The following is a 22,466-nucleotide window of genomic DNA, read 5'->3' as shown; positions in this document are numbered from 1 at the left end:
GCCAGCCTGAGCTACATGGAACTCTGTCTCCCTCCCCTTCCAAAAAAAAAAAAAAAAAAGGAATCAAGCAAATCTATCAACCACTTTAAAACCTACCCTTTCCCACCATCTACCCAGTACCATTCCCTGTCCTATTCTCACCCAGTCGTTTAAAGGTCAGGAGGCTGCTGATGTTATTTGAGTTCCATACATGGCCTGGGTACTGATTCATAAAAAAAAAAATCAGATATTATATCATTTACAAATCGTCTCTTCTCTCTCATTTGTTGTTTTTTAAAATTCTGCTAATCATGTCCTTTGATGGACGGATGTTTTTCATTCAGGCAGGGTGTAATCTATTTGTTCTTCTGTTGTCTTTGCTCACAGTATCATAGTGAACAAACCATTGGCAAATCCAATAGCATGAATGCCCTTTTTATTTTTAGAGTTAAAAATACCTGGGAGCTATTGGTTTTAGGCAACTGATACATTGTTTTATATATATATGAATGAGATGGGAGTCTGGCTTCACACACGTGGGTAAACAGCTGTCCCTGTACTACTTGTTGAAGAGACTTTCTTTCTCCGTCAAGAGTATTGGCATCCTGAGATCCAAAAAAATCTCAGGAAATAACTGAAAATTGTTTCAATATTCAATATTTGCTCCTGGACTTGAAACTTTGCCCCCCTAGTCTGACTACTTGTCCTGGTGGCAGCATGAGACCATTTCACTTCCTTTCAAGAATTTTGAGATGGGAAAATATGAGTCCTCCAACTGTATCCTTCTTCTTCTATATTTGTTGGTGCTTGGAGTCTCCTCCCGTTTTTCATCCTTTTGCATGAACCAGTTTGTATTGGGTTTCAATGGATTCTAGATCTGTTTGGGGACTATTGAAATTCTATAGCTTTACTTTATAGTAAATAAATATCTTTCAGTTTATTTAAGACTTTTAATTTCTTCATTCCTTTAGAGATTTTAATGGTAGAAGTCTTTCACATTTATGGTTACATTTTTTCTGATGGTTTTATTCTTTCAGGTATTGTAATAAATGCACTTATTTTCTTAATTTCACTTTGGGTTACTTTTGATGATCTATAGAAACATATATCTAATTAATCATCATCATCAATCATCTTTTTTGTTATTTTTATTTCATCTGGTGTCTAGAAACTGCTGGATTTGAGTGTTGGCTATGGTGGTTTCTCTGCAGCCTTTGGGCTATCTGTGTTGTGATACCGCCTGCAGAAAGGCTGGACTTGGCTTCACTTTCCAATCTGACTTTTACCTCCCCCTGCTTTGTCTCCAGCTAGACCTCAAGTGTGCTCAGAATAGTGAAGGTTGCAAGACATCCTTTTCAGGTTCCTGACCTGGGGGTGGTGGTGGGGGAAATCCTTCCCCAATGTGTAGGAAGCATGTGCAGGGAAGGGCATTTTACCACATTGAGGAAAGCCCCCTCACTTGTTTTTTGGGTACATTTGCATGAAAGGTTTTTTTTTTTTTTAATTTTGCCAAGTGATGCTTTTGTTTCAGTTGACATGATCATAGGTCTTTTTCGTTTTTTTCTTTTTGTTTTATCTACTTATACGATACATTTCATTAATTGATTTTTTTTAAATCACAAACCAGCCTTGCATTCCTGTGCTAAATCCTACATGTTACAGAGTTTAATTGCTAGTATTTTCTTGAAAGGTTTTGTATCTTTATTTACAAGAGATATTTGTCCATAACCTCCCAACACACACACACACACACACACACACACACTTTTGATATTGTTATCACTGGCCCTATGGAATAAAAATCTCAGGAAATAACTGAAAATTGTTTCAATACTCTTACCTAGAATGCTCTTTGCAGTATTTTTAATAAGAGATGAGATATTTGGTTCTTCCATATTTAGGTTCTGACCTTGTGGAAAATGATCCCTCCTCAATATTTTGGGAGTGTTAGAAAAGAACTGATGTTAACATTTCTTTAATATTTAGTAGCATTGGGCTTTAAAGTCACTTGGACTTTATTGGGAATTTTTATTATTGAGCCAATCTCTTTGTGTAGCTATATTCATACAGTTCTTTCTTCTCTCTCTTCTGGTACTGGGGTTTGAACCCAGGCCCTCATGTTTGCCAGTCATGTGCTTGCCCACCAAACCACACCTCCTGTCCTCTGGGTTTTTGTTTTATCCTGTAACTTGTTCAAGTCTATTGTGGTATTTATTACTTACTTTCTTCTTCTTTGGGGTTTAGCTTGTTCTTCCTTTTTGTTCCTTAAAATAAAAATTTAGGTTATTTTTATTTCTTTTAACTTATTCTTTGAGAATTTTATATACCACATTTTTCTCATGTTCTTTCCTGTCCCTCAACTCCTCACAAATCTTCCCCATTTTCCTACCCACCCATGTTCATATTCTTTTATTTTAGTGGTCTACGAGCCACTAAAAACCATAGAGTCTGATTTGTGTTGGTCATCTACTCCTGAGAAAGAACAATGACTCAGAGTGTGATTGGTATACCCAGTGTCATGTCATTGAAGACAACTGAACTTAAACAAAATCACCGCATAATAGGGGACAATATGATATCCCAAATGCTACCAAATTTAAAACCCTCAGTACCAAGGATGGATTACATCTTTTTGTGGCATTGGCCAAAGTGTCCTGTAGACACCACCACCATCACCACCACCACCACCCCAGTATTACAGGCTATTGCCAGTGCTATAGGTTACCCGCCACAACTTGAACAGAAGCTCCTATTTCTAGTAAGGCTACTGTTTTGAAATCATTCTAATTCATTTATATGTAGCCATTTGCTGCGATCCATTTCTTCATGAGCCCTGCTTTCGCCATGTCTCTCCAGTTCTTTCCTGCTTCTTTCATCTTTCTCCCCAGAGTATTTTCTAATATCTCGGCAATTTATTCTCTGACATACTACTTGCTTAATTCATCCAGGGAATTTATCAGTTCCCACACATTGGTAAACTTTCCAGGTTTGCTTTTGCGACTGCCTCATTTCCTTGTGGTCAGAGAAGATACATCCCATGTTATCTTATCGATGTACTGATGCTTGTTTGTGTGGCCTCATGGGTGGCCTATCTTGAAACAATGTTTCATGTACATTGAGATGAATGTACAGTGTGTTTGGAAGGGTAAGAACTGTCATGATCCTTTGTTATCAATTTTTTAGCTTCTTTCTTCATTTAGTGCTTGTCTACTTACTGCAGATTTTAGTTATTATCATTAAAATTCCACTTAGCAGTTGACTTATATCCCTTGTTGCTGGATTAGTGACTCTTTCAGTGTTAGGGATGAATTCTTTCAACATCTTCTGCTGTCTTACCCATAACACTCTCACCCACACCTCCACCCCCATCCCTTCCCTTGGCCTGTAACTCTGACAGAGTACCTTGCAGCCACTGTACTGATCTCTGTACTACTTGTATGCTGTGATTATATTTAACTAACTTTTGGCTATTGTATATGTAGGTGGCTTCCAATATTTTGTCTTTCTTACAAATAACTCTGCAAAAGGCGTCCTATGCAGAAATAGTGATACAGCTTTCAATTATTTGCTGGGAATTATTTCCCAGAAGTTGAAGCTCACAGAAGTCTATGCAATACCTGTGTTAACCAGGACACTCTAGCAGGTCGTGTGAAAGGCCTGGCAGCTGGGGAGACATGCTCCTCTTCCTCCTGGAGCTGATGATCAAGAAGCTGAACCCTTACAAGCCGAACCCCAGTAGCAGACAGAGAGAATTCTAAATGTCATTATAGTAACCGAACAGTGTAAATTGTGCAAAGCAGGATTACATAGTTTTACCTAATCTCTGGGTGCCAGCCCTGAGGTCCACTGTGTCAGGAGGACTATACTCTTGCAGAATAGTATGGGGTGCATATATGAAAGAAAGGGTTTGGTGACATTTTGTTTTATTTTATTCCCCCAGTGCAGCGTCACTTGTGGACAGGGATATCAGTTAAGGGCAGTGAAGTGTGTCATGGGGACTTACATGTCAGTGGTCGATGACAATGACTGTAATGCAGCAACTAGGCCAACCGACACCCAGGTGAGTCTCCTGTTTCAACTCGGGTATTGGCTTTGGGCAGTAAGGGGCCAAAATCTCACTGGTTCAGACAAAACTGAAACATTTCCATAGAGAAATCCATCAACAGAACAGCTGGGGTAGTACATTATCTGGTAATTACTTCTTATTTTCTTTTCCATTTAGAATCTAACCTCTGCTTTACTGGTTTTGTCTTTTTTTTTTTAAGTTGTTTTAAGTATCTGTAGATAAGCATTTCATTCTTCTCAAACGGCAAATATTAGTTGGTTTTATCTTGTACTTGGAAATCTTACATAGTTTATTCGAAGATTCCTCCAGAAGTTCAGGCGTAATCGCAAGAAGTGTGTGCTGCTCAAGCTAGTTTGGAGCAACTCTTAAGACCCAACAGCAAACTTCACAGGGTCTTGGGAGCCAGAGGCTGCTCTTAAAACTGCAAAGTACTGGGGACAAGACAGCTGATAAATCCTCACCACTTAGAGAGTTACTATGTATCGCAGTCACCTGTGCTCATGAGGCCCCTGACACCTGTATGTATCCCTGGCAGCATAGCCTTGCTCTGTTAACAAGGTCAAGTGCGTAGCTTGGCACCTGGCGTGATGAGACAGCAAGCCACAGATGCCAGCAGGTGCTATAACCTACAGCTTCATTTACTGTCATGTCCATTGTTTCTGACTTCAGGAAGTGACAGAGAGACTTAAACAATTTGTAGTCATTTCACTATGAATAACATCTGAAGGTGAATATTTGAAAATTATTATCTGATTCTGTAAAGAATTTTTCTTCAATAGCATAAGGTCTCAGGCAGCCCAGGCTGACTTTTCTCTTTGTAGCCAAGAACAATTTTGAATTTCTGATACTTTTCCTGTCTACTTCTTGAGACATGAGCTTCCCGACATGTGTCGCTCTGGTTTAAGCAGTCCTGAGTATTGCATTTAGGATTTCATGCATGCTAGCAAGGAGTCTACCCACTCAGCTACGTCCCCACCCACACCTCACCTCCTAAACATCCACACACTATATATAATTCAGGAACACACCTCAACTATCTTTTTCAGCAATTAGAGTCATCCTTTGTCAGTAGGTTCAAAAGTTGAACAAAAAAATAAATAGAAATCTATTATTAGAATCAATTGGCTATATGAAATCTGAGGTCATTGTAGGTTTTAATGTCACTGGTAAATGTTTTTGCTATATATCATGTAACTCAGTAAAATTTCTAAGTGTGCACAGAAATACAAATATCTGATTTCAATGTCTGCTTGTAGGTACACACACACACAAACACACACACATAAACATACACACATACACAGACACACAAATACATACACATACATACACACATATACACACATACACAGACACACACATATACTCATGTACAGACACAGACACACACAGACATGCACATATACCCACATACATACACATATACATACACACATACAAACACATACATACACAGACACACATATACACACATGCACACATACACAGACACACATATACACACATACATATACACATACATACATACACACACATACACACACACACACACACACACAGTTTTTCCTCTCATGAGGATATGGTTCTTCACAAGCTCACTGTTCTTTGAGTGATCTTGTTACCATTAACATCAAGAGAAGGTTTGAGTTTGCATAATAGATTTGATAACTACTAAAGATAGATTTAAGCCAAGTCTGTATTTGGAAGCCATGTTTTAAGAAAAGGCCTTGTGCAGCCAATGGACTGCCTCCAAGCTGGGCACCCTCAGTCGGGTACATTTTATGACATGCCGTTTATGGATAAAGAATCACAAACGGTGAATATAATGATGTTCATCATATTAGTGCTGCTTGTCAATTAACCTAATAAGTAGTATACCTGTATAAACTTTACTTTTATAATTTTATTAAAATGTTCAAAATGATATGGGGGGTTCAGGGACAAGGAATTCTCTCAGTTGGGAAAATTTTTTTCTACACATGAGAACTTGAATTCACTTCCCCATTACCTGCATTAAAGCTGGGTGCGGGGTATGTCTGTAACCCTGCGGTAGGAAGGAGAAATAGGTGTATCCCCTTGGAACTCATGGGCTAGTAAACTTAGCCAATCAGTGGGCTTCACATTGTGTGAGAGACCCTGGCTCTAAAATTAAGGTTCTAAATGACTAAGAAAGACACTCAACATGAACACGGGTCTACTCTCTCTCTCTTTCTCTCTCTCTCTCTCTCTCTCTCTCTCTCTCTCACACACACACACACACACAAAGAGTAGTTAGTCCCAAGAAAATGTCAGTCTTTACATCAGGTGATGTAATGGGAATTAGCAATTTCAATGGGATTTTTCTCATTCTATAGTGTTCATTTATCTATAGGCTCCCACAGTCAAAGCCTATGGGCAAATTGTTTACTTTTTGCAAAAGTCCCCTGGGACTCTCTTTGGTGCACAGGCAAAGGAAAAAGCCATGGAGCTAGGTAGTCGGATTTTCACACCATATGTAAAGTTATGCCGCATATAAGGTTTGAGGGCGACCAAGCCTTAGTGAGTGACCTTCAGTCTGAGGCCCCAGCATTTCTGCCCTGAGTCAGCTGACTGCTGGGCCTTTGATAACTATGTATCAAAGCCAGGAGCTGTGGGCAGCTCCTGAGGCTAGCAGTGATTATAAACAGGTGCGCTCTTTTGTTTTCCACTCTGTAAATAAGAGATTTGTATCCACCCACAAATGACTGAGTTCACTACAGCAATGTTCACCCAGTGACTGAGGGGCATTATGCGAATTCCTACCGTTGGCCTACAGAAAATTCCTTTTTTATCAAAGGTTGGCCTTCAGGCCCCCCCCCCCCCCCCCCCCGTGTTATCTTTAGGTGCCCCCTGGGAAAACAAGTTTAGGATTAGCAAATTTTGATTAGGAAACTACCTGAAATGTGAGAACACAATTTAGCCTTGAGAATATTTAAACATTAACAGTTAATACTTTTTAAATGTTATCCTGCTCTTTCCAGACATACACACCCCATTCACACTGTTTCCCTCCTTTCCTATAAACAGGTGAGGTGACTAAGCAGGGCTTTGCTGATCCTTAAGGAGCCCCTGCTCTGGGTTAAGGCATCCAGAAAAGGATTCAGATCCTATCTCTCTTTGAAACTGAAGCAGCTGGGACTAAGTCAGGGGCTTGTAGAAACAGGTAGAAATAAGAGTATTTAGACTTCTTGGTGTGACGCGCTCTTACCATGACTGTGTCTCTATGAACATGTGCTGCCTGGAAACATAATGTTTCTTCCTTTCATGTCTAGGACTGTGAATTAGCATCTTGTCACCCTTCCATACTGGCCCTGGAACCAAGGAGAAATACACACAGTATACCCAGAACCCAGTGGCGATTTGGGTCTTGGACTCCAGTAAGAAATGGACTGGGGGAAAGTGGGGAGGTGTGCAGAGGAGACAGATGTTCTCTGAGATGACTATAGTAAGGGGGTTAAGAACTGATACGAAACTGGGCTTAATAAGAAACACTAGGAAGCCATCTCAAATGACATGTCTGTCCTTTCACTCCCACACGCAGTGCTCCGCCACTTGTGGGAAAGGTACCCGGATGAGATATGTCAGCTGCCGAGATGAGGACGGTTCTGTGGCTGATGAGAGTGCCTGTGCTGCCTTGCCTAAACCAGTGGCCAAGGAAGAGTGTTCTGTGACACCCTGTGGACAGTGGAAGGCTCTAGACTGGAGCTCTGTAAGCGAGGATTTTGTGGGATTGGGTGGGATTGGAAGATGGGTATGGTGATAAGGAATTGGACGATCCATATTATGAACAGATAATATTTCAGAGTTGTACATGAGACTCCAATTATTCTATTTCACATATATGTATCTAGCTAAGTATGAAAGAAATCTTAGTCGAATGTCCAAGGAGTGCACATTTATAAGTAGTATGTGAATCAGTACCCGTCCTGCTGGACTGATTGATTGCAGATCTCAGTCTGCTGAGGCATATCAGTATATAACTGACTTATATGAAGCCCAATAGTGGCACTATGAGGAAGCGGTCTGGGGGGTTCTCTGATTTTGAGTCTGATGGCTCATGCATCCTGTGATCTCTCAAAGACAGGTGTGTCCCTTGGTTCCCTTCCAGGAATGCCATGGGACCTCCTCACAGCACTGTGGGCCCTGTCTGGCCTTCTAGGGACACAGGCACCGACTGTGTGGATTTTTATAAAATCAGATGAACCTTTTCTTCAGGCAACTTCTGATGCCCGCCTTTCAACACTCCCACAACCCAGGAAGTAGCTTAGGTTAGGTAAACAGGAAGGCTGTGGGGAAATAAGATTAGTATCACAGGACATTTCAAACTATATGTGTGAGACAGGGACTCAGCGCTACCAGAAATTCAGACCTAGTCATTTATTGATTGCTTGGTTCAGAGCAATTTAAACTCTTTGAGCCACATTTTTTTCTTCTTCTCTTAAAAGAAGAATGGGCCTAGGATATGGTCCAGTGGGTAAGAGCTCTCTCGGTGCCAACAGGACCTGAGGTTATATTCCTGGCACCCACATAGAGACTGGGCATGGAGGACATGCTGGTAACTCAGTGCCAGGGAGCAGAGATGAACAGATTCCAAGGGATCCCCAGAATTTGCTGGCCAGCTAGGTTACCTGAAAACTGAGAGTCTATGGTTTAGTGAGGCACTGTCCCAAGGAAGTCAGACAATGAATTATAGAAAGATAACACCGGCCATTCTCCTCAGGTCTGCACATGCACACACACACACACACACACACAAAATTGAATAAGTAAATAAAACTAATTTTTAAAAATGACCAGGGTGAATACCTATTTTATGACATTGTTAGTGTGGTCGAGATTATATACATTGGATGCTTAGCAGAAAATAGATACTCAACAAGTATCTCAACCTACTTTAATGCATAAAGTGAGAAGAGAAAAGAATCTTTAATTACAGTCTATCAAGAATAAAAGAGTAGCCAAGGCAGTAGCCAGAGGCTCTGTACTCAAAAGCCTCACAAATCAACAGGGAATTTGGATATTGTTTTAAATGAGCTGGGAAGTCACCAGATGGGTGCATTGAGTTACGGCACCAATTGTAATGGGTGGCGTTTTGTCGCTGCTAAGCAACACATAGGTAGATGTGTCAAGTCCTAATCAGAAGAGACCAGCTGATAACTATGACATTAATCCTGGCAAGAGAGATCAGATGGAAACAGAAGAAAGCAATCAAGGCTGATTCTAAGACTTTTAGCTGGGTACCTGGGAAAATATTCAGCCACCTGAAGAAACATAAACTCAAAAACATAACTCTGACTCCCAAATGACAGTTCCCCTCTTTCTTCCCAAATATTCAACATAGTGTTCCGTGACTTGTGGGCAAGGTAAGGCAACCCGACAAGTGGTGTGTGTCAACTACAGCGACCATGTGATTGATCGGAGTGAGTGTGACCCAGATTATATCCCAGAGACTGACCAGGACTGCTCCATGTCACCATGCCCTCAATGGACTGGCTTGGCTCACCCATTTCAAAATGAGGACTTCCGTCCCCGGAGTGGGAGTGACAGCCCTAGCCGCACCCACGTGCTTGGCGGAAACCAGTGGAGAACCGGCCCCTGGGGAGCAGTGAGTACCCGCTCTGCTTCCTTCTCTCCGACTTGAGTAGCATAATGGCAGGAAGCAGACCAGAACTGGATCTGAAGCAGTTTTCCTTTGAAAGATTATGGACACGCATTTGCAATCAAGTGTGGTGAATACCAATGGGTTAGTTGCAGTCCCAGGGAAGAGCCCCTTTGGAGGAGGGGGTTTCAATCCTGGGTGATGAGGTGTCATGGTTGAACCATGAAGGCCAGGCAGAGTATAGCTGGAGGAGAGAGAGCAGAGAGACTTTTCTGAAGAGGCATTCTTTTTTCTTTTCTTCTTAAATGTCTATTTGTACATGTATGTGCCTGCCACTGTGAGGATCAGGCCATGGCTAGCTGCAAGGGATGCTCTCCTTCCATTGTGTGGGCCCAAGGATTGAAGTCAGGTTATGAGGCTTGGCAGCAAGCGAGTTCACCTGAGGAGCCATCCCCTAGGCCGAAGGGAAGTTCTTTTGTTTGTTTGTTTGTTTGTTTTTTCAGGGTTTCTCTGTGTAGCCCTGTCTTGGAACTCACTCTGTAGATCAGGCTTGCCTCGAACTCAGAAATCGGCCTGCCTCTGCCTCCCAAATGCTGGGATTAAAGGCATGCTGGAGGCAGATATCCTTTCCTAGGTAAACTTCAGTTTCTTTGTCTACAAAAAGATGACAAGGTTAAGTCCTTTCTGTCATTTCATGGGTTAAATGAGGTGATTATGTAAAGGACTTTGTGCCTCACCTGCTTCTAGATGAAGCCAGGCAACTGCTGAGTTATCTTCATCACGTTTGTCATTACTGGCCTTCCAAACCACCAAGGCCATGAAAAATATTTAATGTCAAAACAAAAGAAATTGCATCCGGATGGCTTTAAACTGTTATGCTGGATGATTTTTTTTTTTTAAAAAAAATACGTTGTAGAATGCTGAAACACGTCATGGCATTCCCAAGGGAAGGATGACAACAACCTCTGCAGGCGGAGTAATTAGAGTGGGCATGCCAATCCCTGGGAGCCTTGGTGTTTTTTTTTTTTTTTTTTTTTTTTTTTTTTTTTTGTGTGTGTGTGTGTGTGTGTATAGTTTCCCTCTAGTACCGCTAATTGTGTTAAATTATTTCTGGGCTGAAAGGATTAGAAGTCTGCCGCTCCCCCACGGTGAGTGCAAATGCAGTGGAAATCAGACCTTGGTGCTGATTGGAGTCTGTGTAGACAGACTCCTGAGTGTGACTGCTGGCTTTCTAACTCAACAGCTCCACCTGCTCACCTCCTCCTCCTCCTCTTCCTCCTCCTCCTCCTCCTCCTCCTCCTTCTCCTCTTGCTCCTCCTCCTCCTCCTCCTCTCCATTTCCTGCAAGTCTCCCCTACTTAGGAAAGTTTTCAGGTTTTCAGTTCTGAAAAACTGACCAGTGATCAGTGATCATGGTTTTTCCTGGCTTGGAAAAAAAAAAAAGATTCAGAAGTCCCACATGTATATTTTGATGGTACTATAAAAGGGTTTTTGTTGTTGTTGTTATTGTTGTTGTTGGATTTTTTCTTTTTTTTTTTTTTTTTTTGGTTTGGTTTTTTCGGTTGATGATGTTTGGCTTGGGAAGGGGTTTTGTTTTGTTGTTTAGTACTATTTTTATTTGAATCCATTTATAGGGAAGGTGAGTTTGTTCCCTCTTAAATGATTCTACCCTGAGGCAGAGGCCCCAATCTAGAAGGATTAGATCAGGAAAGAATATTATTTTCCTTATGATGCTTTTGGTTTTCTCTTGTGTTTATTTTTATTTTCCTCTTTTTCTAAGTGAGGCTTCAGCTGGACAGTGTAAGTGTAATCTTTATTTTGTATTTTTTTGTGTGTGTGTCTTAAGTTGTTATGCCTCATCTCTCTCTGGGGAGTGAAATTTGCTCGGGAATCTTTGCATTTAATATGGTGACTGGGTGAGCACAGCCTGTGACACTGAGTGTTCCTTGTGGTAGGGTAACAAGACATAAAGGTGACATAAAGGGATGTTATAAAACTGTATCCAGTGGAAAGCTCAAGGGATATTATAAGTCCATTTATAACATACAGGCCTTTCCCAGTGTTTTTACATTCTGCTCTTCAAAGCTACTTAAGATAATTGCTCTCTGTGTCTTTATTATATATTAGCTTGAAACTGGAACAAACGAAAAAACAAGTAGGCTCAGAGTAAGTTTCCCAGAACCTTCAGGGAAAAAAAGTAAAAATTTTAAAACAAAATACACTTAAATGGTTCTCAGACACCACCGGTCTATTGCCCCACTCCGTGACTGAAAAGTGTCAGTTCTGCATAGGGTGTATTTTTACCTTCTTTTTCCTTTTCTTTTTCTTTCGTGTGCACATGAGAGGAGATCAAAGGACAACTCCCCAGAGTCAATTTTCTCTTTCCACCAAATGAGTCCTAGGAATCAAACTGAGGGCATCAGCTTTAGAGGCAAGATCCTTTACCCAAGATTGTGTCATATAGCCACAGGATGCTTGAAAAGTTTTTAACTTTTTAAATCACCTATAAATTGACCAGGATAGGTGATCAACTGTTCTTTTCCGAGCACAGAAACTGAGCTGTGGTCAAATGCACTCAGCAGCAATTTTTTTCTTCACAACTTGATATGGCGCAGGCTAACTGAAGCACAGTCAGAGGATAATTTAAAATGACACTGGCTTTGAGAACCGGTGGGTGGTGGGACGGATTTGGTGGCCCCCATGCTTGCAATCCCAGCACTCTAGAGGCCAAGGCAGGAGAATCGCACATGGGTTTTAGACTAGCCTCAGCTACACAGTAAGAAACTTTCTTCCAAAATTGGAACCTACAACTTTACTCAGCTTGTTAGTTGGAGAAAATTGTGTGATTTTGAAGACTTATTGAGTATAAGCATTCCAGCCTTTCCTGGTCATCAGAGTGGAGGGTGCTAGAAAACACACTAGGTTAAAGAGGTAAGGAATTTCTGGAAAGAGAAACACTCCAACTGTAGTAGGGTCATAGGAGAGCTGTGAGAAATGTGTGTGGGAAACCACCGAAATGCAAACAACAACGGCCGCTAAAGAACATTCCACTGAAATGGGAGACTTGTCAAGGTGGAATTCAATTGAGTTCATTGAGGAAGTAAAAAGCAAGTAAACTACACTTTTCTACCATCGGCCACTGAAGTAAACAGGTTCAGGGCAAGGGAGAAAATCACCTGCTGTCTAATATTTAAATGACATTCTGTGGCACCATTACGAAGCCCCTGAAGGAGTTCACAGGCAAGTTCAATTTCCACAATTGGCAATTTATTAAATATGAGTGAACTCATATTTAATAAATATGAGTTGTGTTGAGAGCGACTCAAACATTGGTTCTAGAAGCTCTTGACATTTGAAAAAATGTCCACAGACTGTGATACTTCTGCCCCTCTCAGAAATGAGGACAACAGACACGGGTGGACAATGAACAGAGCTGCACAGAGAACTGTAAACATAATCACTCACTGCATCCAACCCCTGCTGACAGCCAACGTGGAGAATGTGGAGGGAAGCCCCCCTCTGCCGTCTGGGCATTCGCATATGTGTACAAAGTGAACAACCCAACCTTGGGGAAGTACCCAGTCTCTCCTAACTTTCTCCACTGTCTATGAAGACTGTCTATGAACTCTTGTCTAGCTGATTTATGTGCAGGTAGGAGGCAGCTGGTGCTGACGATAAATCTGCTGCTCTCTGCTTAGTGTTCTAGTACCTGCGCTGGAGGCTCCCAGAGGCGAGTTGTGGTGTGTCAAGATGAGAACGGATACACAGCCAATGACTGTGTAGAGAGGATCAAACCTGACGAGCAAAGAGCCTGTGAATCTGGCCCGTGTCCCCAGTGGGCGTACGGCAGCTGGGGAGAGGTAAGAGCAAGCCGTTTGTCCGTCTGTCTGTCCTTTGTTGCCTAGATTCTATGGTTTAAGGTTTCATTTTTCAGAACCAGATCTAGGGGAAATTTCTTTATCTGGGGTTCCCTAGAAGATCTTCGTTGGTTCCATCCTGCAATTTAAATGCACTTACTACTAACGAGAGAAAGCGTGAATATATAAGGGGTGGGTAATGAGGAAAGATTGTGCATAAATCTAAGTTGTTTATTAATTAACTTCTAATAGTTAAAAAAATAATAATGAATGCTTATAAGGATTGGAAATCACATGTTAAAATGTGGCCATGGGAGTCTTGCCATTATTCTTATAGTTTTGGGCGCACTCGTTTCCCTAGCAGAATGCCTTCCAAGGTTTCAAATTCTTTACAAAACCAGAAAGGGTGTTATTCTTACCACAGATGACACTAAATGAATGACGAACTGTATGTTCTCCATGCTCCAATCAAGACCTCTTTGACTGTTAGCTTTGCAGAATTTTCCACTTTTCCTGATAAAGGCTAACACAGTGTTTGGAATGCATAAAAACAGGTCCACTTCCTGTGATCCTCTCTTTTTCTAAGATATAATTAACCCATTTTCCCACTTCCCATTCCTCCTCACTCCAGCCCTTCCCTTGCACTCCTTTGTTCTCTCTCAAAATCATGGTCTTTGTTTCTTTAATTGCTGTTTTATATATGTTATATATACACATATATAATCCCCAAGCAGTGGTGGATCATGCCTTTTACTGCAGCACTTGGGAGGCAGAGGTAGGTTTATCTCTGAATTCAAAGCCAGAGTGAGTTCTAGGGCAGCCACAGTTACACAAAGAGACCCTTTCTTGAAAAACAAAACAAAACAAATAATAATAGTAACCCTAAATATGTACATACAACTTGTTTGTTCCATATATTGTTACTTCTGTGTATATGATTCCAGGGATGACCACTTGCTATTGGATAACCAGTTTGGGTGCTCTTCCTAGGGAAGACTCTCTCACTTTTAATATTTATTAGTTGCCTATAGTTTTTTGTCTAGGGTTGGAATCCAGTGAGATTTCCCTTGCATGGTAGCAAATCTATTGATGCCATCCTTGTTTAAGGTCTTGTTTAGGCAGCTAGGTTGATGAGATTTCGTAAGTGTAGCTTAGCTTCTCTGGCATTTCTAAGACATGAAATCTCATAGAAAGCATCCTGTTCTAGCTGCTACAGTCTTTTCACAGCTCTCTACTCTGATCCTTAGCCTGAGGTGCATGAATTGTGTTAATAGCTGGGATGTGTGTGTGTGTGTGTGTGTGTGCATATGTGTATGAGTTGTATTATAGTCTATTTGGAGCTAGGCACCATATAGCCACTGTTCTCAGCATTTTGAACAGTTGTTTTTTTTTTTCTGTAGTGGTTGCAAAGAAATATTTGTTTGATGGTGAGTATAAAGATAAATATTAGAATGAATTTGGGAAATGTGCAGTTTCGGTAAAGTGGTGGCTATTGCTTCTCCTCCAAGACCACAAATTCATTAGCCTCAGATAGTTGGCTGTGTTTCCAGTACCATGCATGATTTCCCTCTTGTTGAATTCAAGTAAACAGCTATTGGTTACCACCAAGGCGTACATGCCACTACCACGCCCTCAGGGATATTGTCATGCTGGATGCTGTTTTAATACATAGGCATTATATCTGGGTAGGAATATTTGTTACATGGAAGCTTGCATGGTACCTTCTGGTACCATGAAAGATAGACTTTGTAGTGGAGGCTTTGAGGTCAGAACCAGCTCTGGATCCTGTTTGTGAAATACATGGTATCTTCAGCAACAGGAGTTTACCTTCCAGGTCAGGGAGGTAGCAAGTGCAACCAGCAGTAACCTGTGTTTTCTAGTCTCTTAGGTAACTCTGACCAACAACTCAAAAGACAGCGTCTCAGGCCAGCACTTGGGAGGCAGAGACAGGTAGATCTCTGTGAGTTTGAGGCAAGCCTGATCTACAAAGTGAGTCCAGGACAGCCAGGACTATTATACAGAGAAACCATGTCCCTCCCTACCTTACAAAAAATGGCTTTTCAGCCCAGACAATATATGTAACTATATATGTATATGTATATACAGATTTGTCAATATTATATGTAATGTTAAGTAGATAAGATAATGATTCCTGTGACTTTTCCATACATCTTTACTATCTTGCCCTCCTCTCCACTTCTTTATCTCCCTCTCCCCTCTCTAATTACAAAGCTCCCCATTTCCCCATCTTTCCTTTCAAATAATACACTACTACACCTCTCTCTACTGGTCCCCTGTACCTTACTGTCTTTTTAGGAAACTCAGACAGAAAACAAGTGACATTTGTCTCTCAGGGTCTGGGTTGCTTCATTAATATGTTCTTTTCTAGTTCTGTTCTATATATCTGAAAATTTCACAATTTCATGTTCCTCTCCAGCTGCATGATATTTCATGTTGAATAGGTGCCATATTTTCATTTCATGTACTGTCAGTTGAAGGACACTTGGGTTGTTTCTCTTTCCTAGCTATCACAAAGAGAGCTGCAGCCACCATGGCTGAGCGAATATCTGCAGAGTAAAGTGTCCAATCCTTTGGGTACATGCCCAGGAGTACTATAGCCGGGTCATGTAGTAGATTTATTTTTAGCTTTTTTAAGTCTTTCCCATGCTGGTTTACATAATGGCTGGACCACTTTGCAGTCCTATCACCAGGGAATGAGGGCTTCCCTCAAATTCCTCCAGCGTTTGTTGGTGATTGTCTGGTTGGCCTTTGCCATTCTGACTGGGGTAAAATGCTATCTCAACATTGTTTTGATTTTCATTTCTCTGGTTGTTATGGATAATGAACATTATGGATAATGAACATTTTTGAAATATTTCCTATAATGAACATTTTCAAGATATGCCCTAGCCATTTCCTTTTTTCTTTTTTAAAGAACTCTGTTCATATCACAAGCCTAGTTGGTTTTTTTTTTTTTAATGAGCCATTGTACTTTAGCTCTTCTTAGAACTTTAAGTTCTTTTTTTTCTGTATTCTTTGTTTACATTCCAAATGCTTTCCCCTTTCCCGGTCCCCCCCTCCCCATATGTCCTATAAGCCCTCTTCTCTCCACCCATTCCCCAATCACCCCCACTCCCATTTCTCTGTCCTGGTACTCCCCTACACTGCTGGATCCAGCCTTTCTAGGACCAGGGTCCTCTCCTTCCTTCTTCATGTGAAGTTCTTTATGTCCTATGGCTATTTCTTCTCTGTCATATTATATAGCTGGCAAGGATTCTTGCCTACTCTGTGAGCCTCCTCTTCACTTTACTGATTGTTTCCTTTGTTGTGAAGAAGCTTTTTAGTGTGGTGAAGTCTCACTTGCCAGTTGTTGCCCTCAATACCTGGGCAAATTGGGTCCTGTTCAGAAAGTCCCTCCCAACACCTCTCTCCTATGCTATTGCCATGTTTCTTCTAGTCATTTCTGTGTTTGGGATTTTGCAAAGAGCTCTTTGATCCATTTGGACTTAGTTTTTGTGCCAGGTGGTAGATTTATGTCTAATTTAATTTTTCTTCACATGGACATCTAGTGTCCCCAATTCAGTGTGTTGAGGATGCTTTCTTTTCTCCAGTCTATGTGTTTGGAATCTTTGGCGGATATTAGATGACTATAATGAAGTATGCCCATATTTGGGCATTGAGTTTTGTTCCATTGGTCTATATGTCTCTTTTTGCACCAGCAGTTTGGTCCTCGCTGTGTTTTTCTTGTCAATTTAACACAAGCTAGGGTTATCTGCCAAAAGAAAACCACAATTGAGAACGTGTCTTAAAGAAAACCTGGCTGGTAGGCAAGTGTGAGAGGCTTTCTCTTATTCAATAATTGATGTCGGAAGGCCCAGACCATTGTAAGTGGTACCATTCCTGGGCAGGTGGTTCCGGTCTATATAAGAAAGCAAGTTGAGTAAGCCATTGAGAGCAAGCCATGGCTTGTACCTCAGTTCCTGCCTCCAGGTTCTTGCCCTCCTTGAGTTCCTGGCCTGACTTTTCTCAGTGATGAGTTATTACCTGGAAGCATAAGATGAAATTCACCCTTGTTGCTCTGGGTCATGGTGTTTTATCACCTAACCATAGAAAAACCTAACTAAGGCAAGCACCATATTGTTTCCATTACCATGGCTCTGCATATGTCTTGAGGTCTAGAATGATAATCTCCTCTGCATGGTTCTTTATGCTCAGGACTGTTTTGCTACTCAGGCTCTCTTTAGTAACATACTTTTGTTGGTGATGGTGGTGGTTTTTAATTTCTGTGATTTTGATTGGGATTGTATGGAATCTGTAAATAACTTTTGACAAAATGATCATTTTGGCAATACTAATTCTGTCAATCCATGAGCATGGTCTTGGTATGTCTTTCCATTTTCCAATGGTTTTCTCTACCTTTTCCTTCAGAGACTTAAAGTTTTCATTGTAGAGGCCTTTTACCTCCTTGATTAAGTTATGCCTAGATATTTTATTTTCTCTGAGCCTATTGTGAATGGGGGTGTGTCCATGATTTCTTTCTTTATATGCCTGGAGGTTGAAGGCCACACAAGCTGGGGTGCCAGACTTTTCCAGGGCACTGGTTGTAGAACTTTGTTTACAGCTGGGGAGTTGAGGAGGGTTCATGGAGGGAAGGACCAGACAGTCTTATCCAGATAGACCCTGGTTTGGGATGTACAGAATCTGTCTGGACCTAACTATGAACTCTATCAGTTATGTGATATTAACAAGTAGTTACTTAGCCTAATTTTTACATCATTATCTATAACCTGGAATAGTAATAGTACCACCTGTATAATACTTATGACTGTTATATGAGACAGCATCTATTAAATGCTAAACATATAGACTTCAATCAATCAAGTGATACTGTAATAATGTAATAATAATTTACTTTATTAATAGTAAGAGTGATATGCATCGGTTAGTAGTATTGTTGGGAGTTTTGAGCTCCTGTTATATTTTATAGTGGGACTAATATACATATTTATGTTGATCAAAATCTTTCTCTATTGTTGAATCTGTAAGAAAAGCACATACTTAAAGTTCATTGAGTTTTTTCTGTCTGCCAATTAAAGCCTGAAAATTAGCACCTGGGAGACCCCAGCACTAGGAGAAAGGAAAAAGACATAGGAGATGATGGTTGTACTAGTCCACAGTCTTATTGTGTCTCATCAGTTCATACACATAACCTAGAAGTCACAGGCAGTTTGTTCTGGGGATTTTTGTTGCCTCTCTCTGATGTCATTCTGGGTAGTGCTGCTGAAGGAGGGAGGGAGGGAGAGGGGGAGGGGGAAAGGTTTGATGTGAGTCTTCCCAACACTGTGCAGTTCTGTCCTGTGGGATCCATAATTAGGCTTCTGTAGTTGGATCCAAGCCAGGTGAGTCTACGCCTTTGCTGCCATGCTTTCGTTATCATGGGCTGACCCTTCCAAATGTTGTGGGAGAGCTGGCCTTGACGCAGCAGGGAAACTGAATGTCTGTGTTCCTGGATATGAGCACAGCAGTGCTGTCCAAGAAATACAACTTGTTCCTGTCTCACAACTGTGAATCCTGCCAGCAGTGGGAACTTCAGCTAGTATTCTGCCATGCTGATCGTTTATGGGAGAGGGGAGGCGGGAGAGGACTGTGCTCATCCTGAGGTTTGAAATAGAGTTAAACAGTTGAGCATCAGAATTGAAATAAGAGTATCAGCAAAGGCTCATCCATAACATTTTCATAGAAGCTACTGGAACATGTGGGTTTGTGCTAAACTCAGTCCTGGGATTAAATTCCCAGCAACATTTAAAATTAAAATTTGAGCTTTGGCCTTGTTGCTCATGTCTATAATCTCAGCACACAGGAGGCTGAGGCAAGGGGCCAGTCTCAATTATAGTGAGTTCTAGACCAGCCTGGACTATGCAGTGAAACTCTGTCTCTAAACAAAAACCAAAGAAAGAAATTATCAACTGCCAGCAAATAAAATAAAACTGGCCAAGCCATTATTGTTTTATTTGATATTGAGTAGTTTCTAGTTACTTATTTATTTCCTGGGTTTTGTATACCTCAAAGAATGTTATCTTAGTTACTGGTTAATGGACCGAGATTGACTTCCCGACCTTCAGTTTATTAGATATGAGCAAGTATCTGTGTTCTCCACCTGATGAAATGAAATATATAAAAGTCCTTATTACAGATGGAAAGGAAGCCCTCACTGAGGGATACCTAATGTTCACAGGAGGAACCATCGTCCTTTGGGTCTATCATCGTTGGCTATTTGCCTTGACTCTGCCTGTCAGACTTAGGCTGCCCCAATGCTATAATAAAGTGTAGCCAAGAAAGTTTCCTATGTGGAAATAGAATCTGTCATGTGCTGTTCACACAAAATAACTGTAGCATTCTTTGTCCCTGTTCCAGTGTACCAAGATGTGTGGTGGAGGCATGCGGACAAGACTGGTGGTCTGTCAGCGGGCCAATGGTGACCGCTTCCCAGATTTGAGTTGTGAAGTCCTGGACAAGCCTCCTGACCGTGAGCAGTGTAACACACATGCTTGCCCACAAGATGCTGCGTGGAGTACTGGCCCGTGGAGCTCGGTACGGCCCTAATGCTTCCTGTTTGTTCCCCAAGCTCTGAGACGATTGTTAGGAGTATTCTGGGGCATGCCTTCATAGCTGAGAACTGTCATGCCGATGAAGGCACACTAGATACTGTGCTGTGAGCGTCCTTTTACATTCTCCCTGGTATAGCACAGTAGAATTGACACTGGATGACACTGCCAAAGTGACTTTATAGAAACCATATACCTCATGCAGGAATGGCACCAAGAAGTAGCTTCCTTTGCCTACAAGAGCTGTGTGTGTACATATTGCTAATGATTTAGAGAAACAGCTAGAAGCAGCCAATCTTCGCTTTCTAAGTTGTGGTAGCTCTGCCTATTGGAGTAAGGTTCCTACTTGTTGAGGGCCAGGTAATTTGTTTTTCAATGATTGTCATTTGCTTTTGTGGAACTTGGATATACCTTAGCACAATTAACAGGAAGTCTATACCCACCAATAGACCAGTCATTTTGGAAATACAGGAGATTTATTATTATTATTATTATTATTATTATTATTATTATTATCCAGTGTAATAATCAGTGGCCCAATATCTTCCAAGGTATCTGGAGTCTCTTCCCTGCCCCCAGACAGAAAGTCCATCTGAGACCAGTTTTTACTTTGCTCCTAGCCAGTAGCTAGCATGGTAAAGCAGGTTTGCCACTGAAAATACTATACAAACTTCTGGGATGGTTCTAAGCAAACAGAGGGATTAACTGTGTCAACACAATACCTTGGCTAAGCTGTGGCAAAAATTATGGAGCCAGTAGGTCTGATGTGTCTAAGTACAGTAAATATTCTATAAGCACATTAATTGCAGTGAAGCTGAAATCAGCCATTATATAAAGTCATTTCCAGAAGCCCTTTTTATTCAGTGGGGTCCTGGGAAGCTCTTACTCATTCCTAGTGCCAAGTAAAGAGCAGATTAACTGAAGCAGTGTGATTGACACCCAGTGATGCTTCTCCAAGTCGAGGGTTTCAGCATCTGTGGCTGCATCTTTGGAGATTGGTTCTGTAACCTAATTGCAAGGCTCTGACTGAGCTAGAAGTCGAAGCAGGAGCCAGACTGTGCTCCTTAGCTGGGCTGTGGAATTTTACTCCAGAGTTTAAGAAAAGTTACAATGCCCCATCTATGATTCTCTAAGGATATTTTGTCTATAACACTGGCACCCTTTCCAGATGTATGCTTTGAAGGAGCTTGAGGTAAACTTAAGACAGGCAGGATGTCCTTTGAAAGCCTCAACTCCTCTCTGTCACTGCCACATACTACTGTCTGTGAAATGTTCCTTCTCAAGCCCGTGGCATGTTCACTCAGCCGGAGCTAATTCTTCCAAGTTCATTTACACTCTCAAAGGTAGTATGTCACTAGTGCTAAAGTCACTGGTTAGGCCCCTGTGAGAACCTTACAAACCAAGTCTTGTGGTTTGATGAAGAACAGAAATCTGTTTTCCTTCTCTAGATTTTAATCCTTAGATTTATCCCGTATCTTTTTAAATAAATTGTTTAGAAAAATGGAAATATATATTCACAGTGAGTTATAGAATATAGTGTTGGGGATATATCTGTTTGTATATATATGAATATATGTATGAATATACACATGTATGTGTATATGTGTATGTACATACATTGTATAGGCTGGTTTCTCTTCTCTTTGAACATTCACTAAGCTATTGGTAATTTAATAGCTTAAAATTTTAAGTATAAGCTGCTGATTGTTTGAACTGAAGAGTATATTCAATATTTCTGTTCTTCTTGGGGTTGCATGCAGTCATCTAAACTATAAGAGAGGAAGAAAGGTGATTAAATTTTTGTGCTCTGGCCTATGCAGATTATGCATTTTAAAGCTAGTTTCACTGTCTATGTAATCCCATAAGACTATTATTTGTTTGACTTAGATTTCAATTCTACTGTCTTAAGAGAGAGGCCACTTTTACAAGGCTTTTAAACTGTGATTTTTTTTTTGAAGAATTAAATCAAAAATGCTTTGATTAAGTAGATAGATAATTTAAATATATTAATTTTATGTATGTGTGAGAGCAGTTGTTCAGACTCTTACTGTAGGATTTTGATTTTATGTTTTTTACATGGATGCTCTGGTATAATGTCTTAAGAATTTACATTTCGGCATACCTCAGTGACTCCTGTTTCTAGCCATAAAGTCTTTTTATGGTGCTTTACCACTGTAACTACATTCAAGTTAACAAGACTACAGAAAGAAAAAAAATGCTTTTCAGGTGCTAACGTCTTGCTTCCAACAGAAAGCAACTTAGACTGGCAAGAGGCCAGAGTGGTAATGACTGGTCCAGCAGGGCGCTTTTGCTCCTGAGGGCTCCTACACATAGACACTGTCA

General features: G+C 40.9%; 1 protein-coding gene across 3 annotated transcripts in view; it reads left to right on the top strand.

Annotated features, from left to right (window-relative positions):
* Adamts9 (ADAM metallopeptidase with thrombospondin type 1 motif 9) overlaps positions 1–22,466 on the top strand; it is a 171,390-nt gene that overhangs the window by 75,974 nt on the left and 72,950 nt on the right. For all 3 annotated transcript variants that reach the window (XM_052174356.1, XM_052174353.1, XM_052174352.1), the window contains exons 23-28: positions 3,920–4,039; positions 7,336–7,440; positions 7,605–7,772; positions 9,405–9,668; positions 13,360–13,521; positions 19,933–20,109. In XM_052174356.1, the coding sequence (XP_052030316.1) occupies positions 3,920–4,039; positions 7,336–7,440; positions 7,605–7,772; positions 9,405–9,668; positions 13,360–13,521; positions 19,933–20,109 (996 nt within the window). The remainder of the gene's footprint in view (positions 1–3,919; positions 4,040–7,335; positions 7,441–7,604; positions 7,773–9,404; positions 9,669–13,359; positions 13,522–19,932; positions 20,110–22,466) is intronic.

Source organism: Apodemus sylvaticus, chromosome 2 (assembly GCF_947179515.1).
Source record: "Apodemus sylvaticus chromosome 2, mApoSyl1.1, whole genome shotgun sequence".
NCBI classification, from domain to species: domain Eukaryota; kingdom Metazoa; phylum Chordata; class Mammalia; order Rodentia; family Muridae; genus Apodemus; species Apodemus sylvaticus.
The sequence above is the reverse complement of the archived record's forward strand: the minus strand, read 5'-3'. Positions and strand labels throughout refer to the sequence as shown.